The following is a 24,531-nucleotide window of genomic DNA, read 5'->3' as shown; positions in this document are numbered from 1 at the left end:
TTTATGTGTAAATAAATTAACAAAATAAAGATATTTTAGTTATTTAAATCAATAAAGGGGGAAAAAGTAAGAGAAAAAAAAAAGAGTCTCAAACCTTTATTATATTATGATTATTATCTAATTTGGGTGGGCCAGAAAACTCCTGAACCCGATCCATTTCCATCGCCCTAAACGGCTTAACCTAAAACCCTTTGTCTCTCTCGTCCTCAATAGTCTATACTCTCTGTTTCCACAAAACGCAAAACCCTAAAGCAGCTCTCTCTCTTCAGGTTCGATCTCCGAGTAATTTCTATGGCCCATTCTCTTTTCTCACTTTAACTATACCTGTTCCATTAAGATTGTTCTTGTTTCATTTATATATATTTTTTGTTTTCTTGCTTTAGCTCTTGTCTGCAGCTTTAGCTTGGTACTGGTGTTGTATGAAGATTGTGTGTAATATTGTCTCATTTTGTGAAACTTGGTAGTTTTTTTGTGTGTGTATACTTGATGAAATTATTTTGATTGTTATGGCTTGTATTTAATTTAATTTTGATATTAGTGTTTGGGTCTGTGATTATGCTGGTTAGGTTCTCAATGTCACCTTATGTTGTTGGAAACTATTCAGGATTTGCTTAGTTCTTTGTTATTTAGTCTGATTAGTTGGTAAACTATTGGAACATGAAAAAAGGTGTTTATTAGAAAATGGCTTGCTGTTATAATGGTTGAATGGATGCTGCATTCTAAACACGCGCGCCTGGGATCGTTAGTAAAATTAGTTAACTATCAACTATCTGATCGGTTTATTGTTTTTTGGGTTCTGCTTGTTGGGTTGAAAGGTAAAAGTTTTGGGGTTTGTATGGTGCTGTATTGTTTTCGTTCTGTTTTGTTAGGTGTGTGTAGCATGGCTGCTTGTTTTGTTTTGGTTGTGTTGTATCTACTGTGGTCTTTGTTGAATAAAATTTTCGCATTCATACAAAAAAAAAAAAGGTTAACAAAAACAAAAACAAGCGAAAATGAAAACCCTATGATTACTATAATTGTAGCCTCAAAATTTTTGGCTTGCCCTACAATTACTATAAAAGGGAGTACACATTTATATAAAAAATTCAATACTACTCTTGTGAATTTATTTAGCTCATGTGATGGTTCTGATATATTTCCCCCCTTCTTTTTTCCCCCCCAAATAAGTAATGATGCAACGTATTTTTTCCTGCTAACAAGTATGTGCCTCTGTAATATATGTTAGGTTTATTGAATGGGGATATTTGATAAAGAACCGGTTATGTTTGAGGAGGATGGAGAGGAAGATCGCGATGAGGAAGCATCAGAATTTGAATCAGGGTCGGAAGAAGATGAAGATGTGAAATTGACTGAACCTTCAAAGAACTCGATATACAACAGGGATGGTCTCCTTGATAAACTTGGAGATATTTGCTGGCCTGAAAATGCGGGGTGGATACACAGGCTTTCCATCGATGTTAACCAAGAGCAAGAGGTGGATGTGAATGATGACCTGACACGAGAGGCTGCCTTCGTTATGCAAGCATTGGAGGGAACTAAGGAAGCCTTTGAGAAGCTTAAGTCAATGAAGATCAATTGTTTCAGGCCCCCTGACTATTATGCTGAAATGGTGAAGACAGACTCCCACATGGAGAAAGTGAAAGGTAAGCTTTTGTCAGAGAAGAGGAAGATTGAGGAGGCTGAGGAGAGAAGGAAGGCTAGGGAGTCCAAGAAACTATCTAAAGAGATTCAGGCCCAGAAGCAGAAAGAGAGAGCTAAGCAGAAAAAGGAAGAGATAGAGTCTGTCAAGAAGTGGAGGAAGCAGAGGCAACAGAGTGGGTTTGCTGTGGGTGAAAAAGATGCTGATATGAATTTGCCCTTTGAAGATGGGAAAACTTTTGAGAGGTCAAATAAGAAAAGACCAGGTGTTGCTCCAGGAGATCGTTCTGGAGGGAAGGCAAAACGAGGAGTTGGAAACCCAAATAAACAGAAGAAAAGGGAATTCAGAAATTCGAAGTTTGGGTCTGGTGGGAGGAAAGGTCTGAAGAAGCAGAACACAGCAGAGACCACAGATGATATAAGAAGCTTCAATGGAGGCAAGGTTACTGGAAATAAGAAAAGGAAGAGGTAATATACAACTTTGATTTTTATTGTAGGTTTGCTCTAAGATTTCAGTTTTTCCGGGAGGGGCTTGTTGTAGCCTACAGAGCTCTATTACTGATTCTAATATATATGTAAACTTCAATTTTGGGACCCTTTAGCCTTTGTTTTAATGGTATTTCTCTTCAAGTAGCAGTTTGCTTTCTGGTGTTCAAGCTCAGTGTTAACATTGTGGGCATATTTATACCTTATTTTCGAGTCTCACACAAGCCCTGGCTAGTGATATAACACATATCTGGTTCCTTCTTTTCTTTTCTTTTCTTTTTTTTCTATTTTTTTGGTGGAGCCTGATAATCTTATTATTTGTTTAGCTTTCTTTATGGAGAAACCAAGATTGTGGATGCATGGCGATTGTCTTGTAGTACTATATTTAACCGTCAAAACTCGGTTGACAATTTGTCACATTTCAAGTCAATAGACCAATTGGATGCTGGCTTTGTATGCAGGAACATGGATGTTAAACTAACCTTATGAATCAGGCTTGACACCTCCTTTTTTCTTTAATCTATTATTTTCTAATTTGTTTAGCTGGATGTGCTTTTTGGCTTCATCAATTCTGTTGTATTTGAAAATACTATGCCCCATCACTTATCAACAAGAGACTTCATTTTTTTTTTTTAAATTAAGAGTCAACTTATTGGTTGGGCAATCATTGTTGAATGTGCATCAATCGTCATTTGGTTGTTGTGCAGAGCAAGGTTAAAGATATTACTCCAAGCATTGCTCGACCAGCAACTAATTTGTGTACAATTTTATGCTAAACCATTGTCAATGTCAGCATTCTTACTATGTTAATGACGTTATAACATGGGTAACAAGACTTGTGTTGGTTGAGTTTTCAATAGTGTAGTTATATAATTTATCAGGCGACACAAAAAAAATTCTCAATATTAGCAAGATTATCTAGAAATCTGCATTTTGCTGAGTTTGGTGGTCTGTGAACAATACCCATGGGATCCACTAAAAAAATGCAAAACACACTATTTGCTAAAAATTGAAATTTTTTTGCTAAAAATACTGTAGTAAAATAATTTTTAAAGATGTAAATAGTAGTGTGGAATCTAAATTTACCTAGAAATCTGCGATTTGTTGAGTTTGGTGGTTCGTAAATAGTATCCATGAGACCTACTAAAAGAACGCAAAATGCATGGATTGAGCAAAATGTCGAATCCAAACTCACGCTTATTGATACAAATTGAGGCTTTTATATTCTTTTATATTATAGTAAGAAAGTCCAATACCTTATAGTTCACTGAATTTCCTACCCTATTTCTTCCAACTGTCGACCAGATTGATAAGATTTTAAAACGGCAAAATGCACGGATTGAGCAAAACGCCCGATCCAAACTCACGCTTATTGATACAAATTGAGGCTTTTATATTCTTTTATATTATAGTAAGAAAGTCCAATACCTTATAGTTCTCTGAATTTCCTACCCTATTTCTTCCAACTGCTGACCAGATTGATAAGATTTTAAAACGGCAAAACTTATTTTTCGCAGCTCTATGAATTTCATGTGTTGATTGGTTTCTAGAATCTAGAATTTTATATTAGTAATTACCAACGACCCTGTTTGGAATGAATGAAAAAAAAGTCTTTCTAAACTTTCTAAGTATTTTACATATTAAACGTTTGTGGGTTCTTGTTTTGGTCATTACCCAGGCTCAAGTGGTTACAAGGATCCTGAGCCTCCAAAGAGTTTTATATTTGTTGTTTGGTGGACTGTGCTTGGTTTATCGCAGCTATATTGAGCTGATTACGAATCAATTTATGCACAAAATATGGGCCCTACAACACATATACACTCATACATGCAAACATATACATATTGTAAAATAAATGGCTGAGGAACAGTAAAGAAATAAATAATAATAAAAAAGCAAGTAAGGGCATTAGGGATTCTCAGAAAATAAAGTGATATGTCATTATATTGAGTTTTTTAGTACATTGGAATCTATTTCTCACTGGGATATGTCATGAGGTTTAAATAAGTTCAAAAGTCACAGACTTAGATAGCTCTTTGTAAGCTTCCAAGACTTGTGAGATTTGAATTCCCTTGAATCCAAGTGTATTCTCAAGCACTTATCACAGGATCTCTCACAGTATCTTTCTCTTTTTTCTATTTTTCTGAGGTTTAATGACTCTCTCTAATGCTTCTTTTGCTCTCATTAATTGTTGCTGAATGAATTTTGCTGATGACTTGATCTTTCTTTTATAGTACATTCCTAGGGTTTTTGGTGTGCCATTAATTCTCTCCATTTGCTGCCCTGGGTATTAGAACCAATGTTGTGTCAGCAACATTGGTGACTGGTCCTTTCTTCATTTTCTCATTATATTCTTTTTTTGAGGTTTCCCTCTAAAAAGTTTCTAGCTGACCTTCCCCTTTTGGGGGATCCTAATGAGGCTAACTTTTATTTCTCTTTTCAAGGCTTCTAGAGAGACTTTTCAAAGCCCCTTTTTTGGCTGCCTCACCCTTTGTTATTTTTCTTCAAATAGGTAGATTCATTTTTGTCAACCTGAAGGATCCCAACCACCTTTCTTCATGGTTCACCTTTCTGCTCTTCCCGAGGTACCAGACTTCCCTTCATCAGGTGCTGGTTCTTAAGTCATTATTTGTTTCCAAAACTTTTCTTCTGAGTTGTAGGCGGTTGATAGGACATGTCTTTCTTAGTTCTTTGTATCCACGAGCATGCTTCCTTGAGCTATCTAACTCCTAGCTAATTCTTTCCTACACTTCCTAAGGATCCCCTCTCTTGTTCTGGCAGCTTTAAGGTATCCTGGTCCAGTCTCTTTCTGGGTTCCTTGGGAGCTCTTTTCACAAAAGTTGGGCCAAGCTTCCTTTGTTTTTTCTTCCTTCCCCAAGGCCTAGGGCTTATCCATTCATGAGCTTGGGCTTTCTTTCACCCATTTTAAATGGGTCTTGACTCATGAATTAGGCCTTTCTTATCTTTGAGGGCCCGTTAGTTTTGGATTTCAATACTTATAATATTTGGACCTCAACAACGTTTAATAAATCTTATTCACTTTTATGAATTCCATCCTAAACATATGTTGTTTATATTTAAAAAAAATACACACCTATTCTCAATCCATACCATTTTATCTTATCATGACTAACATCATGATAAGATAAACATTGAGTAACTTAAAACTAAACGTTTATTCTGTTGAACTAAATATAAACATTTGTATGCACTTCCAAATCAAATATTTTTTTATGAAAAGGTAGAACACTTATAAACTAAATTAAACAACATTATAGTATTATTGTCTAAAGTAACTAATTAACTAGAACTACTTAATTGTCATAATAATTTATACTCACTCTGTCACAATTTGTTTGTTCTGTTTGAAAAGTCAAACTTTTTAAGTGAATATCATTTATTGTCTTGTCTGCCTTATAAAAATGTATAAGTTTACAAAACTACCCTTAAATAAATTTATCAGCTTTTTAAAAAAGAGTTGTTCTTAATGAAGCAACTAAAAAGGTGCCCCAATTAAATTGAATTTTTTTTTTTTTAAATATTAGTTAGTTTTCTTTTCAAATAGTTTTGAAAATAAAGTAGAGGTATAATAAGAACATTAATAAACTAATAATTTTTATTTTTAGAAACAGGACAATATTTTGGGACATCCCAAAATGGAATAAAAGATAAACAAACTGGGACAGAGATAGTAATATTCAAGCTTGATTACTTAAGTTGTAAACCCAAAGAACATTAGCTTTAGATTTAACGATCTAGGTCATCTTATCAAAATTTTCAATTTGTAAATTATCTTGTTGTCGAATAAGATTTCTAGGATTCAAACCCCGTCTAAGCCAAAATTCAGTTGATGTCTTGGCCTAATGATAAAAGACAATCATCATGGAGCAGATGTCATAGGTTCAAATTCTATCGTATATATCAAAAAAATTCTTTTAATTTGTAAGTTGTACATATATTTAATTGGATTTGAACAGCCACATCATTCACCCTACAATTATTGACTAAGGACTATTATTATACGATTCTCACAAAAAAAAAAAAAACTATTATTATATGAGTTTTTCTATCACCGTAACAAAATGTCACAAACATTTTTATAATGTCTGATGTATCAACTCATTATAAGTTAATATAAAATAAAGTAATGTTTTACCGGGACTCATTACAATTGAAAACAAAGGTATTATAAAAATGTCGACATTTTTTTATATTGCTAGACTTTCACTTATTATATGATTATTATAACAAGAATGAAAACAACTTACCAAACATAATTGAAGGAGACCTTTCTATAGGCCTATAGGGTGAAACATAAAATAATTCAGGATCTTCGTTATTGCTCTTCCTTTTCTTTTTTTAAGAAAAAAGGAAAACCAAAATATGCGATTGGGATGGTGATGTCAAACTGATTACTTAGTGGGTGTGAGTGACCAAGAAAGTCCCATGTGAGGTTCTTTGGCAGTACAATGCCTCCTAATTAGTTAATGAATAAAAGCCCCACAATACATTGGATAAGAGGGTTCCAAATACATTAATATATTATGATTAAACAGAAGCATATAATATTTCATCTCTCATTATAATATATTAGCTTTCAGACTACACCTCTCCATCTACTCAGTTTATTGATTTTTGAGTCATCTAAGTCATGTACTCAAACCTCTGATACAAAAAGCTTCTTCCCCACACTTCTTCAATAACACACTTAAAATAGGCTTTAACATCTTCCAGTCTGCTAATATTAGTGACCATCTCTCTAATCTCAATTTGTACAACCATGTTTGATTCCATGTTGGAGTTGATCACTCAGGCTGCTTCCAACTCTCTCTTCATCTTCTGTTTCTGCAATTTGATCATTGCCATTCTTCTCGTGGTCTCGAAATCCAGCTCCGAGCTTGGTCAACAAGGAGAAATTCCTCTTTCGGTGGTCATAAACACAAGCACAAATCATAAACAAGGAACGTACGGTAAGCAGGTCTTTGATGATGACAAAATGTTGACAAATATTGATGAAGTGTCATATTTCCGTGAAGCACCTGTTGTTGACAAGGAGGAAAGTGGCAACATCCGTCATAACAAGGATGAAGAAGAGGATGATGATGATGAGCTGAGGAGAAGAGTAGAAGAATTTATAGAAAAGGTTAACAAAGAATGGAAGGCAGAATTGCTGAGGTCCTCGCGGTTAGTCTAGTGTGGCATGGGTCTGCAATGTAAATTTATATGATAAATTGGGGAATTAAAATATGTTTGTAACTCTGATGAGCCTGTACTAAGGAAATTTTGATGGTATCATAAAAGAAATGATCATAGGATTGGTGGTCTATGGCATGAAAATTTTCTTTGATTTTTGTCTGTACTACTACTTTGTTTATACACTTTGGAGGATAGGTGTGCTTTACTAACATAAAACTTTTAGGCTTCAGTTAATTCTAACAAAGTAGAAAATGTGACTAATGTCCTCCAGTTGGATGGTTATAATTTTCTGATTAGAGTTTGATTCTCCCTTGCATGGAAGAGGGGGTAAAGCAAGATAATGGGTATAAAGAGCAAATTTGGAAGAAGCATTCATAGGATAGGATTCTCCTTTTTACTGCTCCCACCCAGGGTGCCTCAACAATAGGGGAGAGTGCTTGGACTAACTATAAACCCAGAAGCCAGAAGTCCCTGATTCAACTCCTAACTGAGGTATTTCGCAATTAACTCGATACCTGCTTAGTGGGAGTGTGTAGACATCCGAGGTTTGCTGCTCAAGGGTGGTCCCATTCGCCCATATCTTGATGGGGTTCCTCGTCAGAGGAAAAAAGAAAAAGGATTCTCCCTTTTACTATGGATATAATTCTTTCTTTTCTCTCATATCTTTTTGCATTTTCTGTTCCATTTTCCTACCTTTACAAGTGAGGGAGAGTGGGATGCTACTTGCTACCCGAGTTTTATGGGAAGAACTGGATAGTGCTGCTGAGTCATAAAGATTAAAGCTTTTCGCTTACCAGTTTTTATTATGGTAAATGGATGATGCTAATTAACCTAGCAATTCCCATCTTTTGTTGTACCATACGCTGCTCAAGTGCAGGAAAAAATTGCACTCCTGCCTTCTCATCTTAACAGAGAGATCCCAAAAAGCATGTGCTTAAATATCACAAAGTCTGCCTCATGTTACTCTCACAGGGACAGGCACAAGGAAAAAAAAATTGAACCACTAAAGGTTTCTTCAAACAATGGAGGGAAAGAGTAGTGCAAAAATTCGGACCTAAACCTTTCTGCAATACTCATGCGGTTAAATACCCACAAGTACTATTATTTATAACCCTCACATTTCTATGAATCAAAGCATGTAGCATTCATGGATATCAGTCATTTGTGGCAAACAAGAAAAACTCAGCCTAAATCATATCAGTAAAGACAATAGGACCTTTATGAGGCTGCCTTCAGATCTGGGGAAGCAGTAGTTGCATGGACAGGGTGAAGAACATGTCCATCCTCTGGTACAACATGCACCCACTTGCGGCCGCTCAGCTTGTGTCTTTCAAACTTAACACACCCTTCTTTCAAGGCATATAGGGTATGATCCTTCCCAATTCCAACATAGTCTCTGACGAACTATAATGTTCCGAGGAATCACCCTGTGTACCAAAACATGAACAAATCACTGCATTTTCAATTGGTGATACAGATACTAGTGTTTGGTTTTCATAGTTTACAACTTTTTAAAATTCTACTTTTTCTAGAAACAATTGTACTTTTACCCAATTTATTTTTTAGGACCAATAGGTAAATGAAAATAAGCTCTCTCAATCGAGCATGTTTAAGCAATGCAAATTCAATACAATGTCAAGAACTCACCTCCCCACCAAATATCTTCAACTCAAGATTCTTCGGTTTCGAGTCTCGTCCATTCTTTGTAGACCCGGCTGTCTTTTTGGTAGCCCAACGCTTAAGCATCAAACTTAGTCCTCCAGCAGATCCATCTAAACCACAGTAATATAAACTCCATTTAAGATTCACCTATAGCAATATCCAACTACAATAACTACAAATCACTGTTTTTGACAAGAGGGAATCACACATTACCACTGACTATGCCATACACGGGAACATTCGTAACTAGCTCCTTCACATTCATTCGTTTGCAAAATGTTGTTCCAAAATTAAACATGTTCATATTCTTAGATTAAAACTAACCTGAAAAAAAAAAATCCATATGGGTAGATTTCAATCATGAACAAATTTTATTAAAACCCATTCCCTAGTACAAGATCTTAACATACAATATGAAAAACTCATATCATTCTAGTAAAATTTAGGTACAGGTCTTTAGATAATTAGATGCTGTAATTTCGATTCTTCAATTGAATTTAACCACATAATTGTATTGACCAATGCAGCAAAACCAATGTTATTTTTTCAAAGATATTTAAGTTTCAACAATATAGTTCATTACTCAATGCAATTACATTATTAAGATATAACACCAAAAGAATTGTACATAAGGTTTACCCACATAAAAATTACACATAGATACCAATGAACAATTGTTTTGAATGTGAAAGCAGCTAAAGCAAAGAGACTTCAATCAAAACATTGATGAAAAATTGGAAACCCCACTTTGAATCAAATAGTGGTGGAAATGGATATCATTGAAGAATTTATAAGGGTTTTAGGGTTTTAAAAAATCTGAATAAAGAAATATGGTAAAACGCCTACTTAGTTATGGATTTAAATTGAAATTACTTGGACCGTCCGATGGGATAAGCTAGTGGTGATTGATTGGTTGATTGCGTGCTATTTCTCTTCCTCCAATTCTCACATTATTGACTTCACGCTATGATTAAATTCACTTTGGTAAGTTAAGCAACAACACATCACATCACATTCTTTATTGTGCTCAACGACTTGTCGTCTATCCAATATTTCCTTATAAAATTACTTCCCTCCATCCCTTTTTCTTTTAGCTTCACTCTCTTTGTAATAAACTTGTAAAGGAGCTAAACCGAGTATTAAAAAGTTTAAGATTGTTTAAATTTTGTTCATTTTCTTGTTAAACAAGTTTGTACTTATTCTCACAAGCTACTTGATATATATATATATATTACTAAAAGTTGAAGCGTAGCATTTAATGTTGTTACGCTCCCATTGAGCCACATTAGCAATCATGTCATTACCCTTCTTTTTCCTTAATTTTTTTTCCATAATTTTAAAATACTTTTTTTAAAATTTTTCCATAATTTTAAAATACTATTAAAGAGAAATGATTTCCAACCCTATTTGTACCATAAAGTCCAATCTTGCGTCAATGCTATTAATGTCGTCCATCATAAAGGCCAAACCTAAGCCAAATAGTCTTTAATGCTAACTCCTCCGTGTCTCCCCTCCTCCTTTGCTTTTCCTGTCTTTCACGCTTTCAAAACTTCAGAATTTCACCTTTCTAACGCCGAACTCTCTTTCTTCCCTTCTTGGTCTCTTCCTCTCCTCATTTAACTGAGTCACTTCTTCATACGTGTTCAATTGCCACTATGCTAAAAAAATCTGAATCCATACTAGGTACACATTATCTCTTCCTTTGTAATTAACATTTTGCTATTCTTTCAACTAATTAAGCATTAATTCAGCCCTTCTTCAAATTTGTGTCTCCTGATTAGTGGTGATTCTTCCTATTCCCCAATCAAGAGGTTTATCATAACGTACCATTGTTGCTTATTGGAAATAGAACACCCACTACTTTATTTTTTCTATATATATATATATATATATATATCTGCAATTTCTCTTTTTTTCCATAGATAAGAGCCTATCATCCTAACCTATGCCAATGTAGAATCCAATCCTTCCCACCAAGAAGCCCCCACGAAATTATCAGATTTGAAGCCATGGATAATTGTCGTGGGGTTCTTAGCAAACAAACAAATTAAAAAAAAAAAAAAACAAAAAAACAAAAAAAAAAAAAAAAAAAAAAAAAAATAAAAGCCCAACAAAAAAAAAAAAAAAAAAAAAAAAAAAAACCAAATCAAAAACCTCCTGGGTTTGAAAACTGTGGACGGTTCTCACAAGTTCAGATCACAGATTTTTTTGGGGGTACTTGCAGCCATCGTTGAAGCTTCAACCACCATGAGATGCTGTTAAACCATGAGATTGCATTGCTATTTCTTCTTATTCTTCTTCTCTCTTGCTCTCGCTCTCGCTGCGTTTTCCCCAATTTTGCAGGTCTTCTTTGCTTGACTGTCACGATGAAGGTGTACCAAATGTTTGCAAGCAGTCAACCACTTATTTCTTTCTTAAATTGCCTTGGGCTTGTGTTTGTACTTAATCAATTTTTTAAGAGAAATGCTATGTCTACAACATTTCTACAACATTTTTACAACAAATCCTAAGTGGCAAGTTGTTACTGGTTGTTTTTGTTGGGGCAAAAAAGTAATCTTAGTGTTAGTTTTAAATTTGAACCAATAACAACTAACCACCCATGATTTGTTGTAAAAATGTTGTAAAAATGTTGTAGACGTAGCATCTCTCATTTTTTAATGGGTGGGCAAACCAATGTCCGCCCTCTTCTAGTTTTTGTAATTTTTTTTTTTTTTTTTAATTTCATAAATGATAAATGGGGTTGGGCATGATAAAAAGAATATTGGGTAATCAAATAGGCTAGACATGCTTTTTTTTTTTTTTTTTTAAGATAATTTAGATAAAGACTTGAATAAAAATAGTTGAATATTAAATTCTAACTAACAAAAAGTGTAAGTATATTAATTTCATATATATATATATATATATATTCATTGTTTGAAATATAGACATTTATATTTATTTGAATTATTTTAGTCCATTTTTATATTTTTACTAATTTAATATATTTATTTATTTTTAAATTAATTATGATGCCATTATGATTTGACTTCAATTCGACTTTGGCCCGCTCTAAAAAACCTTAAACCTCTCCCTTTTATAGTTCTTTGAATAATCCGGGTTTCAAAACCATCACTGGTATAACAAATCAAAGAGCAAATTATGGAGAGAGATCACAACTTTTCTTTTCTTTGTTTCTCATGAAAAATGTATATGGGAAAATGGTTTTTTTTTTCCCCAAATTTGGTACGTTGTGATTGGTCACGATTATTGAGAGTTGGAGTTGTTTGGTTGTTGACGATAAACAGGTCATGAATGTTTATAGGGTTTAAGAAGATAGTTGTAGTTGGAGCTTGTGTGTGTGTGTTTTTTTTTTTTAATAATTATTTCACTCTTTGGTATTGGAACAGTTGTTACATTGTAGATATTGCATAGATTCACCAATTGTGAGATATATACTTGTTGAGTTACTATCGCACAATGGTGCGTAGTGGTGTATATTTTTAAATTCAAGCTAAAAGAGCTAAACTGAGATGCCTTATCATGTTTTTAAATATTAAAAAAAAAAATCTAATTGAAGAATAATGCTAAATACAATTTAATATCTTAACGTCTCAGTTGAATTAGGGTTTGTTTATGATTTTCATTTAAGTTTGACGATTCTAATTCATTTTTGTATTATTTTGATTGTTTATTCGTGTCCCATTTTTTTTTTTAAGTTTAATTGTGCTATTCAAATTTGAATTGATCAAGTCCTTCTACGATTTTTTTTCTAGCAAACCATAAACTTATTCGGCTACAAACAATGCAAAAAGGTTGGGTTCATTGCAAGGAAGAAGTTGATGTATGTACACGGCTGAAGAGTTTGTGATGTTGAGTCCGTGTGTATTGATGGTATATAGAAGATTGATATCTGAGTTTTTTTTTTGTGGGTAAATTATAAAGTTGGTTCTTATCCTTTACACAATTTCATAATTCAGTTCCTAAACTTTTAATTATGTCAATTTGGTTTTTAACTTTTTTAGTGTCGTGTCAATTTGGTCTTTGCTGTTATCTTATGGGTGGAAAATTCTGACGTGTCAAATAGAATAATAATACCCTTTTGTGTATTTAAAGCACTATTAATTGTGTGAACTTTATTAAGTTTTAATAAATTACAACTTATTTATGCCTCTAGAAGCCATTAATATCCTTTTTATTGGATAAATTTTGACTACAAACTTGGTTATTATCAATTAGGAACCTTTATTATTGCACACATTTAAAGGAATTGGATGATGCATATTTTTGGGTTTTGGATCAATAAGAGCCAATCCCAAATTTTGGAACTAACACTCTATTGTCAAAAGTACCCCTGATATAAAAACACTACATAAAATTTAAACTACTCCTAAAAGAAATTTTAGTACCTATATGAAAATTTCATTTAGGTATTCTTTTTAAAAAAATTGATGAAATCATATATTATATAATAGAAGTTGGGCTTAAAAGCCATGATTGTGCCAAGTGGCTTCACCAAAATACAGAATTATTATTATTTTTTTTTAGATTTTTAAGAAAATAGATATAATTTTTTTTGTTCTTATCTTCTTCTCCTATAATTTATAAGTTGATAAAAATCTTAATTTGATTACAATCCTAATTTTTCATCTTATCCTTTTATTATTAATTTATTTTTTACTTTATTTTTTACTTAAATTATATTACTACACAGTCAAGAATAACAACAACGTTATTTCACTTATTTTTACATATTTTTTAGAATAAAACATAGATATAATAGTTTTTTTTTTCTATCTTATTCTCCTATAATTTATTAAGTTTAACATATTATTTTTTTCCCTTAATTGTTTATATCAACTTATCTTTCTTTTTTTTTTTTTATCTTTCCTCTTCACTTTATGAATTATCTAGAAATCAAATTTTGCAGTAATTTAGGTTCTTATCTTCAGTAATCAGTTTCACTTCTTTTTTTTTTTTGTGTGTATAAATTATCAACAATTTTTTTATTTTCTTTATCTTCAAGTATATCTACAACTTGAGATTAGATCATAGGGAATAAAATCAATCGGAAAAAAAAAAAAATTAATTATAAATATTTTTGCGTCACCTCCCTCAAACTCCTCATTCGGACTATGCTCTCTTCGTCATAGCTTATATTTTTTGTATTCTTAGTTTTTTGTGTAAATGTTTAGTTGGATGGTTTTGTTCTATAATGGGTTTTATTGATGGAAAATTATTAAGTACTCCCGGAATACCATAAATGCGTACTTCCTTCTCTCACATGAATGGTGGGTTCCACCATGAATTTAATTAGTGGGACCCACCATTCATGTGAGAGGAGGAAGTACGCATTTATGGTACTCCGGGAATACACAATAATTTCCCTATCATTAGGCCAAGACATCAACTGAATTTTGGCATAGATGAGGTTTGAATCTTAGAAAGAAAATTATTAGGTACTCCCGAAATACCATAAATATGTACTCCCTCCTCTCATATGAATGGTGGGTCCCACCATGAATTTAATTAGTGGGACCCACCATTCATGTGAGAGGAGGGAGTACGCATTTATGGTACTCCGAGTGTACATAATAATTTCCTAGAAAAATGAGAGGTTTTTTGTTTAATTTTAGGATAGTTTTCAGAAAATTTTGGTGGTGGAAGATTTATCGGCTAATCTTGTGGGTAAAGAGAACGTGAGAGATTCTTCTTTTTTTGCCTTTTTGCCCATGCCATGTACGGCTTAATTAAAAAGATATATGTAAAAAATTGAAACTATATTAATAATTAGTAAGCCACATGATAAAACCCATTAATATTATGACATATAATACATATAAACATATATTAAGTCACTTTGTATAAACATGGACTATAATATATAAATTCTACATATTAAAACATAAAATAATGATATATAATCAAAATAAATATTATTTGAAACTCTTGCTAATCTAATTTTAAGTGAAGTAAAATTTTAAATTTTTTATAATTTAGGAAATATATATTTATTTATAGTAAATTCTTGGTAAAAAAAAGTTTGATTTATGATAATTATTTTACTAAGTAATGAGAGTGTAAACTATTTTTATGCATATAGTAGTATGACGAAGTATTATAATTGTATGTCAAGAGTATTGAATAATGAGTAATACTACAGCCACAAACTATTTTACAACATTTTTACAAACTATTAATACGAAAAATTCTTATTAGTTCTAATATGGGTCTGCCACTAACATCACATTTATGTTTATCAATGATTATTTGAAAATTACTAAAGCCACATCAACAGTTTGTAAAAATGTTGTAAAATAGTTTGTGTCTATAGCATTACTTTTGAATAATTACTTAAAATGAACTATATCAATGACACCTACAACCAAAATACTTTATTTTGAAGTGAAAAAATTTAAAAAAAGGTATTTGGAGGAGATAGAATACATCATTAGAGGCTTATGAGCACTATTTTCTTGACCCATCATGTAAGTAAAGAAGGAATAAGCAATAACCTTATGTGTGAAGTGAAGTTCCTTGAGATGACTAGATATGAGATCTTCACATGCTTTAGTGAAAAAAAAAAAAAAATCATCTGCATTCCACAACAATTACTATAAAATATCAAACATTATTAATACCAATATATCATTTAGATTCCTAATAATTAAAGTTTTTTTTTTTTTTTTTGCCAATTTAGAAAAATTTTAATGTTCATATAGAAGTTATCTACATAAATTATAATGTTCATATAGAAGTTTTTTTCACCTTAAATTCTATCTTCCATTCTCTACAATCCTACTAACATATATAATTCTAAGAAATCATTGCCATGCTGAATGGGTGTCGCCGTATTGGTAACATTTTTGACTCCATAAAAATGGGGAAAAGCCTTTATGCATGTTTAGTTTCATATAATCCTTTTATAAATAATTTACAAAATTAAATATTTACGAATGTCAATAAAACAAATGATCAAATAAGTAAATGAAAAAAAAAAGAATAATCAAAATTTGTGGCATAAATATGAGATTCACATATAATAATAATAATAACAATAATAATAATAATAATAATAATAATAATAAAAAGTAGCATCCAAACCTAGAGTCACTTGAAGTTTCAATAGAATAGATATAGTCTTCAATGAAATAGATATAATCATATAATAGGAATTGTGTGGACTTTGCACTTAGGATAACATGTTGAAGGGTAAAGCTTTAAGATCTTGAAATTTCATAACGTGGGCTTCAAAGCTTTAGAATAATCTGTAACATAAAAATAATTTTAATTAAAATGAATATCATAACATGATTAAAGGTAGAACATATAATTTGTTTATCAAAAGAAGAGGTAGAACATATAACCGATAGAAATTTAATGTGATAAATATTCTCACTAAAAAAAAAAAAAAAAAAAAAGAGTGAAAGAAGCCAGTGGTCCCACAACTTCCACTATAGCTTCCATCGGATTAGGATGCTCATGTTGCAAATACACCTTGAAACTTACAAATCAATAAAGAGAAATTATTGTGTACTCCTAGAGTACCATAAATGCGTACTCGCTCCTCTCACATGAATGGTGGGTCCCATTAATTAAATTCATGGTAGGACTCACCATTCATGTGAGATGAGAGAGTACGCATTTATGATATTCCGGGAGTACCTAATAATTTTCCTACGGTAGTTAGCATCATATGTAATGTTATTTATACTTAATACAAGTATTTAAGGAATTAAAACGAAAAAGGAAATGAATTATGATGACCTTTTATATCAAATTAAAAATTATATATATTATTTAATAATTATGACAGTTATTAATAGGAATTTATTATAATTTTATTTGAACGTGGAATTATATAATCTAGATTATAATTGTGTTTGTATATGAAACTATATATTCTATAACTTAAATTTTAAAAAATATCATGTTTCACTAAAGGAGGGTTTAAATATATAATAAAATTTAAATTTATCTAAAAAAAAATAATACTAATATGTAAAATTGTAAGGTTTCAAAAACTTATATAGCACAATATTACGAGATCAACAAAAAAATCATCTAACTAAAAGGTAGCTTGTGCAATGTATGAGAAACTTTACAAAAGATTATTTGTTCGATCTTTTTTTTTTTTTTTTTAAAGATTGCTTAATCACACGATATATAGAATTTTCCTTAAAAAAAAAGGAATATAAAGAAAATTTAATATCATGATTGAATAATTATTGTGTTTGTACATGAAAATTTATTATCACTATTGCTGTATTGCATAATTTATTATCACATTTGCATAATTATCCATCTTTATAATAATTGCGTAATCAACACCAAACAAAAATTTATTGCAAACTCAATTAATATAAAGAAAATTTATTTACATTTTCTCAAAAACAAAAATTTATTATCATCCCTTAATGGAGAGAGAGTCAATCATTATTTAAAAGGTCGGAGAGAGAGAGAGAGAGAGAGAGAGAGAGAGAGAGAGAGAGAGAGAGAGAGTCTCAAAATCACATAGAAAAGTGAGCATTGAAGAAGATGGTGGTAACCACTCAAAAATTGTTATGGCTGACCTTATTGATTGTCCTTGCTTTTCCCACCGAATGTAGAAGGCATCCAACATATGGAGAAAAGGTTTCTTCCAACTTGGTGCATGTTGAAATTGGAAAAAAAAAAAAAAAAATCTTTTTGAGAGAGTGAGATTAGAAATGTTGGCAAAAGGTCATGTTCCTCCGTCTACGCCTAACAAGCCTCCTTCTATATTTGTTCCATCAAAGTTTGAGAATATAGATTTTGGTGTGAGAGACTGCGCCCCCGGCCCATTTTCATTTGGAATGTTGGGCCAAACCCACGTGAATGGGTGGAGTCGTGTTATTGTCTCTCAAAATGGAGGTTCGATTAGTTATATTCTCCCCTTTAGATTAAGGGTTTTACAATGGAGTCGCCACTTATTTAATTATTGGAATAAATAAAAAAACCAAAAATTAAAAAATTCCTCATTTTATTAATATGTAATTCAATTTACATTGATCATAGGAAAATTACATGGCTTTGGTCCTAGATACAATCTAAGATAAAGTACATGGTTTTGTTTCCTAGTTACAATCTAAAAATAGAAAATTACATAGATAAGCATTTGATCTACTAACCCTTGACCTAAGCTCAGAGGCTATGTTACAAGGTGGGAAGGTGTTAGGCACCCACCTTACCCGGCGAAACCGATCTTCTAGATTATGGTGGCCAACATTCATATTACATCATCTAATATGTCAATCAATTTGTATGTTGAATTTAATGTGTGTGTATGTGATAAACCCTAATTTAATTTATTAAGCATGACATTTGGATTGAAAAATAAATTCTAGTGAATGTGTGTGAATAGTGATAACATAGATTCAAGGATTTGAAAGAATTACTAAACAAACATGATTTTCATATTTTTGATGTGGATTTAAGATTAAATCTAGTGATATGCATGAATATGTGATGAACAACTAAGAATATGTGAAGAACACATAAGAACAATTAAGAACATTCAAACATATTCAAGAGAATTATCATGCTTTAATCTTAAATTCTCATCATGGCAATATAAACAAACAGTTAGGGAAAGAGATTATACCTTCATGCAAGATCCATATAATGGAGGAGGAGATTCTTGATGGAGGTCCTAAGGGTGGAGGAAAGGAAGAACTAGGAGAGGGAGAGTGAGTCTCACTCAATATCTTGAGTCTCAGGAAGACTAAGATATGACAAGACTACTCAACTTCACTAGAACTCAAGAGAAGAGAAAAGAGGGGGATTTTTTGTCTGCTTTGGAATGAAGGAGAGGGGGAGTTTATATAATAGTGGTGGAGGAAATATGAATGAAAGGTCATTTAATGAGGGTTGACAAGGAATCATGAACCTAGACCTCATTTTAGCCTTTGGGGAAATCTGGTGCATTAAATGTGGAGATTGATGAGAGTGAAGAGCAAGCAAAGTTCGGTTTTCCCGTAGCTGTTGTAACAGCTTGTAGAGCCAACTTTGAAAAATCATATCTACCTCAATTCTGATCAGAATTGTCTCATTATTGTGCTCAAATTGAAGCCCCGGATGTCTAGTTTCTGGGAAAATTAACCTCATTCACAGATTCAAAATTTTCTGAGAGATATCGATGAAATGGTGAGCAAAGGTCATTTGTTAGAAAATGGTGAGCAAAGGTCATTTGTTAGAAAATGGTTTTAGCACAATTAACATTAATAGGTCCCCAAATTAGCTCTCAATTAACACTAAATGGCTCCAATCACTCCCATTTCAGACTTAATTGGTTCTAAATTTACTCTAATTAAAAAATAATTGCACAAATTACTCATTGAATAATTAATGTTTAACTATCTAGTTAATTAGGTGTGTGCGACTCTACTATAAAATGTAGTCCTAACCAATCAAATTATGACACATCATCGATCTCAAATTGATTATATTTATAACCAATTGAAATCAATTGTTCATAATCACATATAGTCGGACTTAATTTGTAATAGTGCATCCCAGCTATTAAAACTTGATTTGATGATAACTTTCAATCTAATGGTTCGATTAGGGCTCATGACCAGTCGATTTGATCGTTACAACATCAAGATCATTTTAGTGAAATGAGATTAAGGATCTAATGACCAAAATCAAGATGCATATTTCCAATGTGAAATTACCCTTTTACCCTCCATGTGAGGTTAAATACGGGTTGCAAAATAGGATGTCAACAGAATGCCCCTCATTGGCAGAGCTTGAAAAGTGAATTCCAATGTATGAAAGAGACACCTAACTTTGCAATCAGTATTTAACCGTGGTGAATGTATGATGCATGTAAATAAAAATGCAGACGGTCATGTTCTGGATCAAAATGTGGACCGAATCTCAAGGGAGATTGCCTACGTACCTCTTAGTGGGAGGATCAAGTCTAAACGTAGTTTATGCATGCAGCCTTTTTTTTTTTTGGAAAAGAAAAAAAAATTGAGTACAAGACATGCTTACTAGTGGTCTGATGGATTGATTTTGGACGTGCTTCCTAGAGGTCCGTTGAAATTGAATTTGGACGTGCTTCCCAGGGGTCCGATGGATTGAAGTTTGGACGTGCTTCCCAGAGGTCTGATGGATTGAAGTTTTGGATGTGCTTCCCAGAGGTCCAATGGTTTGAAGTTTGGACGTGCTTCCCAGAGGTCCATTGAAATTGAATTTTGGACGTGCTTCCCAGAGGTCCGATGGATTGAAGTTTGGACGTGCTTCCCAGAGGTCCGTTGAAATTGAATTTGGACGTGCTTCCCAGAGGTCCGATGGATTGAAGTTTTGGACGTGCTTCCCAGAGGTCCGATGGTTTGAAGTTTGGACGTGCTTCCCAGAGGTCCATTGAAATTGAATTTTGGACGTGCTTCCCAGAGGTCCGATGGATTGAAGTTTAGACGTGCTTCCCAGAGGTCCAATGATTTGAGTTTTGGACGTGCTTTCCAGAGGTTCGATGGAATTGAAGTTTGGATGTGCTTCCCAGAGGTTCGATGGATTGAAATTTGGACGTGCTTCCCAGAGGTCCAAGGATTTGAATTTTGGACGTGCTTCCCAGAGGTCCAAGGATTTGAATTTGGACGTGCTTTCCAGAGGTCCGATGGTTTGATTTTGGACGTGCTTCCCAGAGGTCCGATGGAATTGAAGTTTGGACGTGCTTCCCAGGGGTCTAATGGAATTGAAAGGTATTATTCATATTGATGTGTGTGGGCCTTTTACCCTAATACCTGCAAAATAAATACTTTCAATTAGTAACAGAGTTATTTATTGAAAAGACTTTGGCATACCTAGCGAATGCCCCTAGTTTGGGACATATTCCATACTTCGATGAATGCTGAGGGTGGACAATTGACTTGATGTTGCACCACTGGAGAATATGGAAGAGGATGATAGCTTTCTGTTCCTGAAGAAGAATTTAATGGAGATTTTTTTTTTTTTTTTTTTGAATTTGGAAAACTTGAATTTTTTTGAAGGAATTGAAAATTTTGATTGATGAATTTTTTTTTTGAAAAATTTGGAAATCTTGAATTTTTTTCAAGGAATTGAAAATTTTAATTGATGTTTTTTTTTTTTTTTTTTTTTTTTTTTTTTTTTGATTGAAAGCAACCTAAGAGGTATGAGTCCAATGCCCCTAGTCCCAAGGCCGTTTTTGAGATTTTTCCTTCTTCTTCTTTTTTTTTTTTTTTTTTTGAAAGATTTAGAAAGAATTTATTTATTTATTTATTTTTTTGAAATATGAAGATTTGTTCATTATCAAAAAGTGAAGAAGATGAAGATGAAGATGGAGTAAAAGTGATGAAGATTTATTCATGATGATTTTTTTTTTTTTTTTTTTTGAAAAACCTATCATTTGAATGAGAATAACTTTGGCTAGAAGTTGATGCGGATTGCTGGATAAGTCCTTGCTCTATTCCTGCAAAAAGATAATTTCAATTAGCAATGGATTTATTCATTGAAATGAATTGGAAGTACTTACCCAATGCCCCTAGTTTGGGGCATAGTCCATGCTTAGATTGAAACTGAATTTGTTTGATGTTATGACCATTGGGGAACATGAAAGAAGATCGTGGTCCGCCATCATTGGTTCCTACAAAATGGCTTTCTTTCTCTAGCTTGTTAGAAACTGGTTATCATGAAAACATTTTTGGACATTGCCATTAGTGTAGACATGCTTGCAAAAAATGGATTGATGCCTCAAATGAAAACATGCTTTCATGCGAGAAGGACATATTCGCATACAATAAAAATAGGCCAATGCGCCAAGTTTAAGCATGCTTGATGCAAAACAAATGAGTTTAGCCAAACCTACGTGAATGGGTAGAGTCGTGTTATTGCCTCTCAAAATGGAGGTTCGACTAGTTATATTCTCCCCTTTAGATTAAGGGTTTTACAATGGAGTCGCCACTTATTTAATTATTGGAATAAATAAGAAAACCAAAAATTAAAAAATTCCTCATTTTATTAATCTGTAATTCAATTTACATTGATCATAGGAAAATTACATGGCTTTGGTCCTAGATACAATCTAAGATAAAGTACATGGCTTTGTTTCCTAGTTACAATCTAAAAATAGAAAATTACATGGATAAGCATTTGATCTACTAACCCTTGACCTAAGCTCGGAGGCTATGTTACAAGGTGGGAAGGTGTTAGGCACCCACCTTGCCCGGCGAAACCGATCTTTTAGATTATGGTGGCCAACATTCATATCACATCATCCAATATGTCAATCAATTTGTATGTTGAATTTAATGTGCGTGCATGTGATAAACCCTAATTCAATTTATTAAGCATGACATTTGGATTGAAAAATAAACTCTAGTGAATGTGTGTGAATAGTGATAACCTAGATTCAAGGATTTGAAAGAATTACTAAACAAACATGTTTTTCATATTTTTTATGTGGATTGAAGATTAAATCTAGTGATATGCATGAACATGTGATGAACAACTAAGAACATATGAAGAACACATAAGAACAATTAAGAACATTCAAACATATTCAAGGGAATTATCATGCTTTAATCTTAAATTCTCAACATGGCAATATAAACAAACAGTTAGGGAATGGGATTATACCTTCATGCAAGATCCATATAATAGAGGAGGAGATTCTTGATGGAGGTCCTAAGGGTGGAGGAAAGGAAGAGCTAGGAAAGGGAGAGTGAGTCTCACTCAATATCTTGAGTCTCAGGAAGACCAAGATATGACAAGACTACTCAACTTTACTAGAACTCAAGAGAAGAGAAGAGAGGGAGATTTTTTGTCTGCTTTGGAATGAAGGAGAGGGATTTTTTGTCTGCTTTGGAATGAAGGAGAGGGGGAGTTTATATAGTAGTGGTGGAGGAAATATGAATGGAAGACCATTTAATATGGGTTGACAAGGAATCATGAACCTAGACCTCATTTTAGCCTTCGGGGAAATCTGGTGCATTAAATGTGGAGATTGATGAGAGTGAAGAGCAAGCAAAATATTCTGAGAGATATCGATGAAATGGTGAGCAGAGGTCATTTGTTAGAAAATGGTTTTAGCACAATTAACATTAATAGTTCCTCAAATTAGCTCCCAATTAACACTAAATGGCTCCAATCACTCCCATTTCAGACTTAATTGGTTCTAAATTTACTCTAATTAAAAGATAATTGTACAAATTACTCATTGAATAATTAATGTTTAACTATCTAGTTAATTAGGTGTGTGCGACTCTGCCATAAAATGTAGTCCTAACCAATCAAATTATGACACATCATCGATCTCAAATTGATTATATTTATAACCAATTGAAATCAATTGTTCATAATCACATATAGTCGGACTCAGTTTGTAATAGTGCATCTCAGTCATTAAAACTTGATTTGATGATAACTTTCAATCTAATGGTCCGATTAGGGCTCATGACCAGTCGATTTGATTGTTACAACATCAAGATCATTTTGGTGAAATGAGATTAAGGATCTAATGACCAGAATCAAGATGCATATTTCCAATGTGAAATTACCCTTTTACCCTCCATGTGAGGTTAAATACGGGTTGCAAAACAGGGTGTCAACATTTGGGAGGATCAATTTTGAGATTTCGCCTAAAAATGGTCATGTTCCTCCATTTGGGCCTAGCAAGGGAATGTATGAATCTCCTCCACCTCCTCAGGGTTTGCCCAAAAAGGCTGTTATCCTCCATCTAAGCCTAGCAAGGGAACGTCTGACCCTCCAACTCCTCCTCCTCATGGTTTGCCCAATAATGACCACTATCCTCCATCTGGGCCTAGCAAGGGAACATCTGAACCTTCTTCCCCTCCTCATGGTTTACCTAATAATGGCCACTATCCTCCATTTAGGCCTAGCAAGGGAACGTCAAACCCTCCTTCCCCTCCTCATGGTTTGCCCAATAATTGCCATTATCCTCCATTTGGGCCTAGGAAGGGAATGTCCGACCCTCCTTCCCTTCCTCATGGTTTGCTCAATAATGGCCACTATCTTCCATCCGAACCTAGCAAGGGAACATCTGACCCTCCTCCCCTTCCTCATGTTTTGCCAAATAATGGCCACTATATTCCATCTGGGCCTAGCAAGGGAACGTCCGACCCTCCTTCCCCTCCTCATGGTTTGCCCAATAATGGCCACTATCCTCCCTCTGGGCATAGCAAGGGAACGTCTGACCATCCTCCCCCTCCTTATAGTTTTATTCCAATTAGGGACTAAGAATGTTGGATCTCAGAGAACTAAGCCTTTTGTTAGTGCACACAATAAGTATTATCTAAATGTCACCTCTTGCTTAAACTCTGCATTGCTTCGCACATACCATTATTTCTATGGTGTAATGAATTATAAACCTTATTCATAGTATTTGCTCTCTCTCTCTCTCTCTCTCTCTCTCTCTCTCTCTCTCTCTCTCTCTCATAAATTCACAGTATATGCATCAAAGTAGTAAGTACCATATTGGAGGCCATGATGGTTAGAGAAATAATATATTTTGGTGAAAAAATTATATTTTATCACCCTAAACTATACCTCATATTATACTTTGCACCT

The 24,531-nt window shown here is 33.2% G+C and overlaps 3 protein-coding genes and 1 pseudogene across 4 annotated transcripts; 3 read left to right on the top strand and 1 right to left on the bottom strand.

Moving 5' to 3' along the window:
• Positions 1-115: 115 nt before the first annotated feature.
• On the top strand, positions 116-2,294 carry LOC126712248 (probable rRNA-processing protein EBP2 homolog). 2 transcript variants are annotated; one of them, XM_050411508.1, is made up of 2 exons: positions 116-269; positions 1,226-2,294. In XM_050411508.1, the coding sequence occupies exon 2, from the start codon at positions 1,235-1,237 to the stop codon at positions 2,108-2,110; it is 876 nt and encodes a 291-aa protein (XP_050267465.1). In that variant the 5' UTR covers positions 116-269; positions 1,226-1,234; the 3' UTR covers positions 2,111-2,294. The 2 variants fall into 2 exon arrangements, with proteins under 2 accessions (XP_050267465.1, XP_050267466.1); XM_050411509.1 differs by having other exon boundaries at positions 132-282.
• Positions 2,295-6,720: 4,426 nt separating this feature from the next.
• Positions 6,721-7,486, top strand: LOC126700388 (uncharacterized). The gene has a single exon (XM_050398518.1). The coding sequence runs from the start codon at positions 6,905-6,907 to the stop codon at positions 7,316-7,318; it is 414 nt and encodes a 137-aa protein (XP_050254475.1). The 5' UTR covers positions 6,721-6,904; the 3' UTR covers positions 7,319-7,486.
• Positions 7,487-8,538: 1,052 nt separating this feature from the next.
• Positions 8,539-9,280, bottom strand: LOC126700382 (uncharacterized; annotated as a pseudogene).
• A 9,323-nt stretch (positions 9,281-18,603) lies between these two features.
• On the top strand, positions 18,604-24,201 carry LOC126694578 (uncharacterized). The gene is made up of 2 exons (XM_050390933.1): positions 18,604-18,668; positions 23,691-24,201. The coding sequence occupies exons 1-2, from the start codon at positions 18,604-18,606 to the stop codon at positions 24,199-24,201; spliced, it is 576 nt and encodes a 191-aa protein (XP_050246890.1).
• Positions 24,202-24,531: the final 330 nt, after the last annotated feature.

Source organism: Quercus robur, chromosome 2, assembly GCF_932294415.1.
Source record: "Quercus robur chromosome 2, dhQueRobu3.1, whole genome shotgun sequence".
Taxonomy (NCBI): Eukaryota; Viridiplantae; Streptophyta; class Magnoliopsida; order Fagales; family Fagaceae; genus Quercus; species Quercus robur.
The sequence above is the reverse complement of the archived record's forward strand: the minus strand, read 5'-3'. Positions and strand labels throughout refer to the sequence as shown.

Excerpts from the sequence above, each read along its gene's own strand:
- LOC126712248 (XM_050411508.1), top strand. The coding sequence starts at position 1,235 with ATGGGGATATTTGATAAAGAACCGGTTATGTTTGAGGAGGATGGAGAG.
- LOC126700388 (XM_050398518.1), top strand. The coding sequence starts at position 6,905 with ATGTTTGATTCCATGTTGGAGTTGATCACTCAGGCTGCTTCCAACTCT.
- LOC126694578 (XM_050390933.1), top strand. The coding sequence starts at position 18,604 with ATGGAGGAGGAGATTCTTGATGGAGGTCCTAAGGGTGGAGGAAAGGAA. Across the intron at positions 18,669-23,690 it reads GAAGAACTAGGAGAGGGAGA|CAAGGGAACGTCTGACCCTC; the intron begins GTGAGTCTCACT and ends ATCTAAGCCTAG.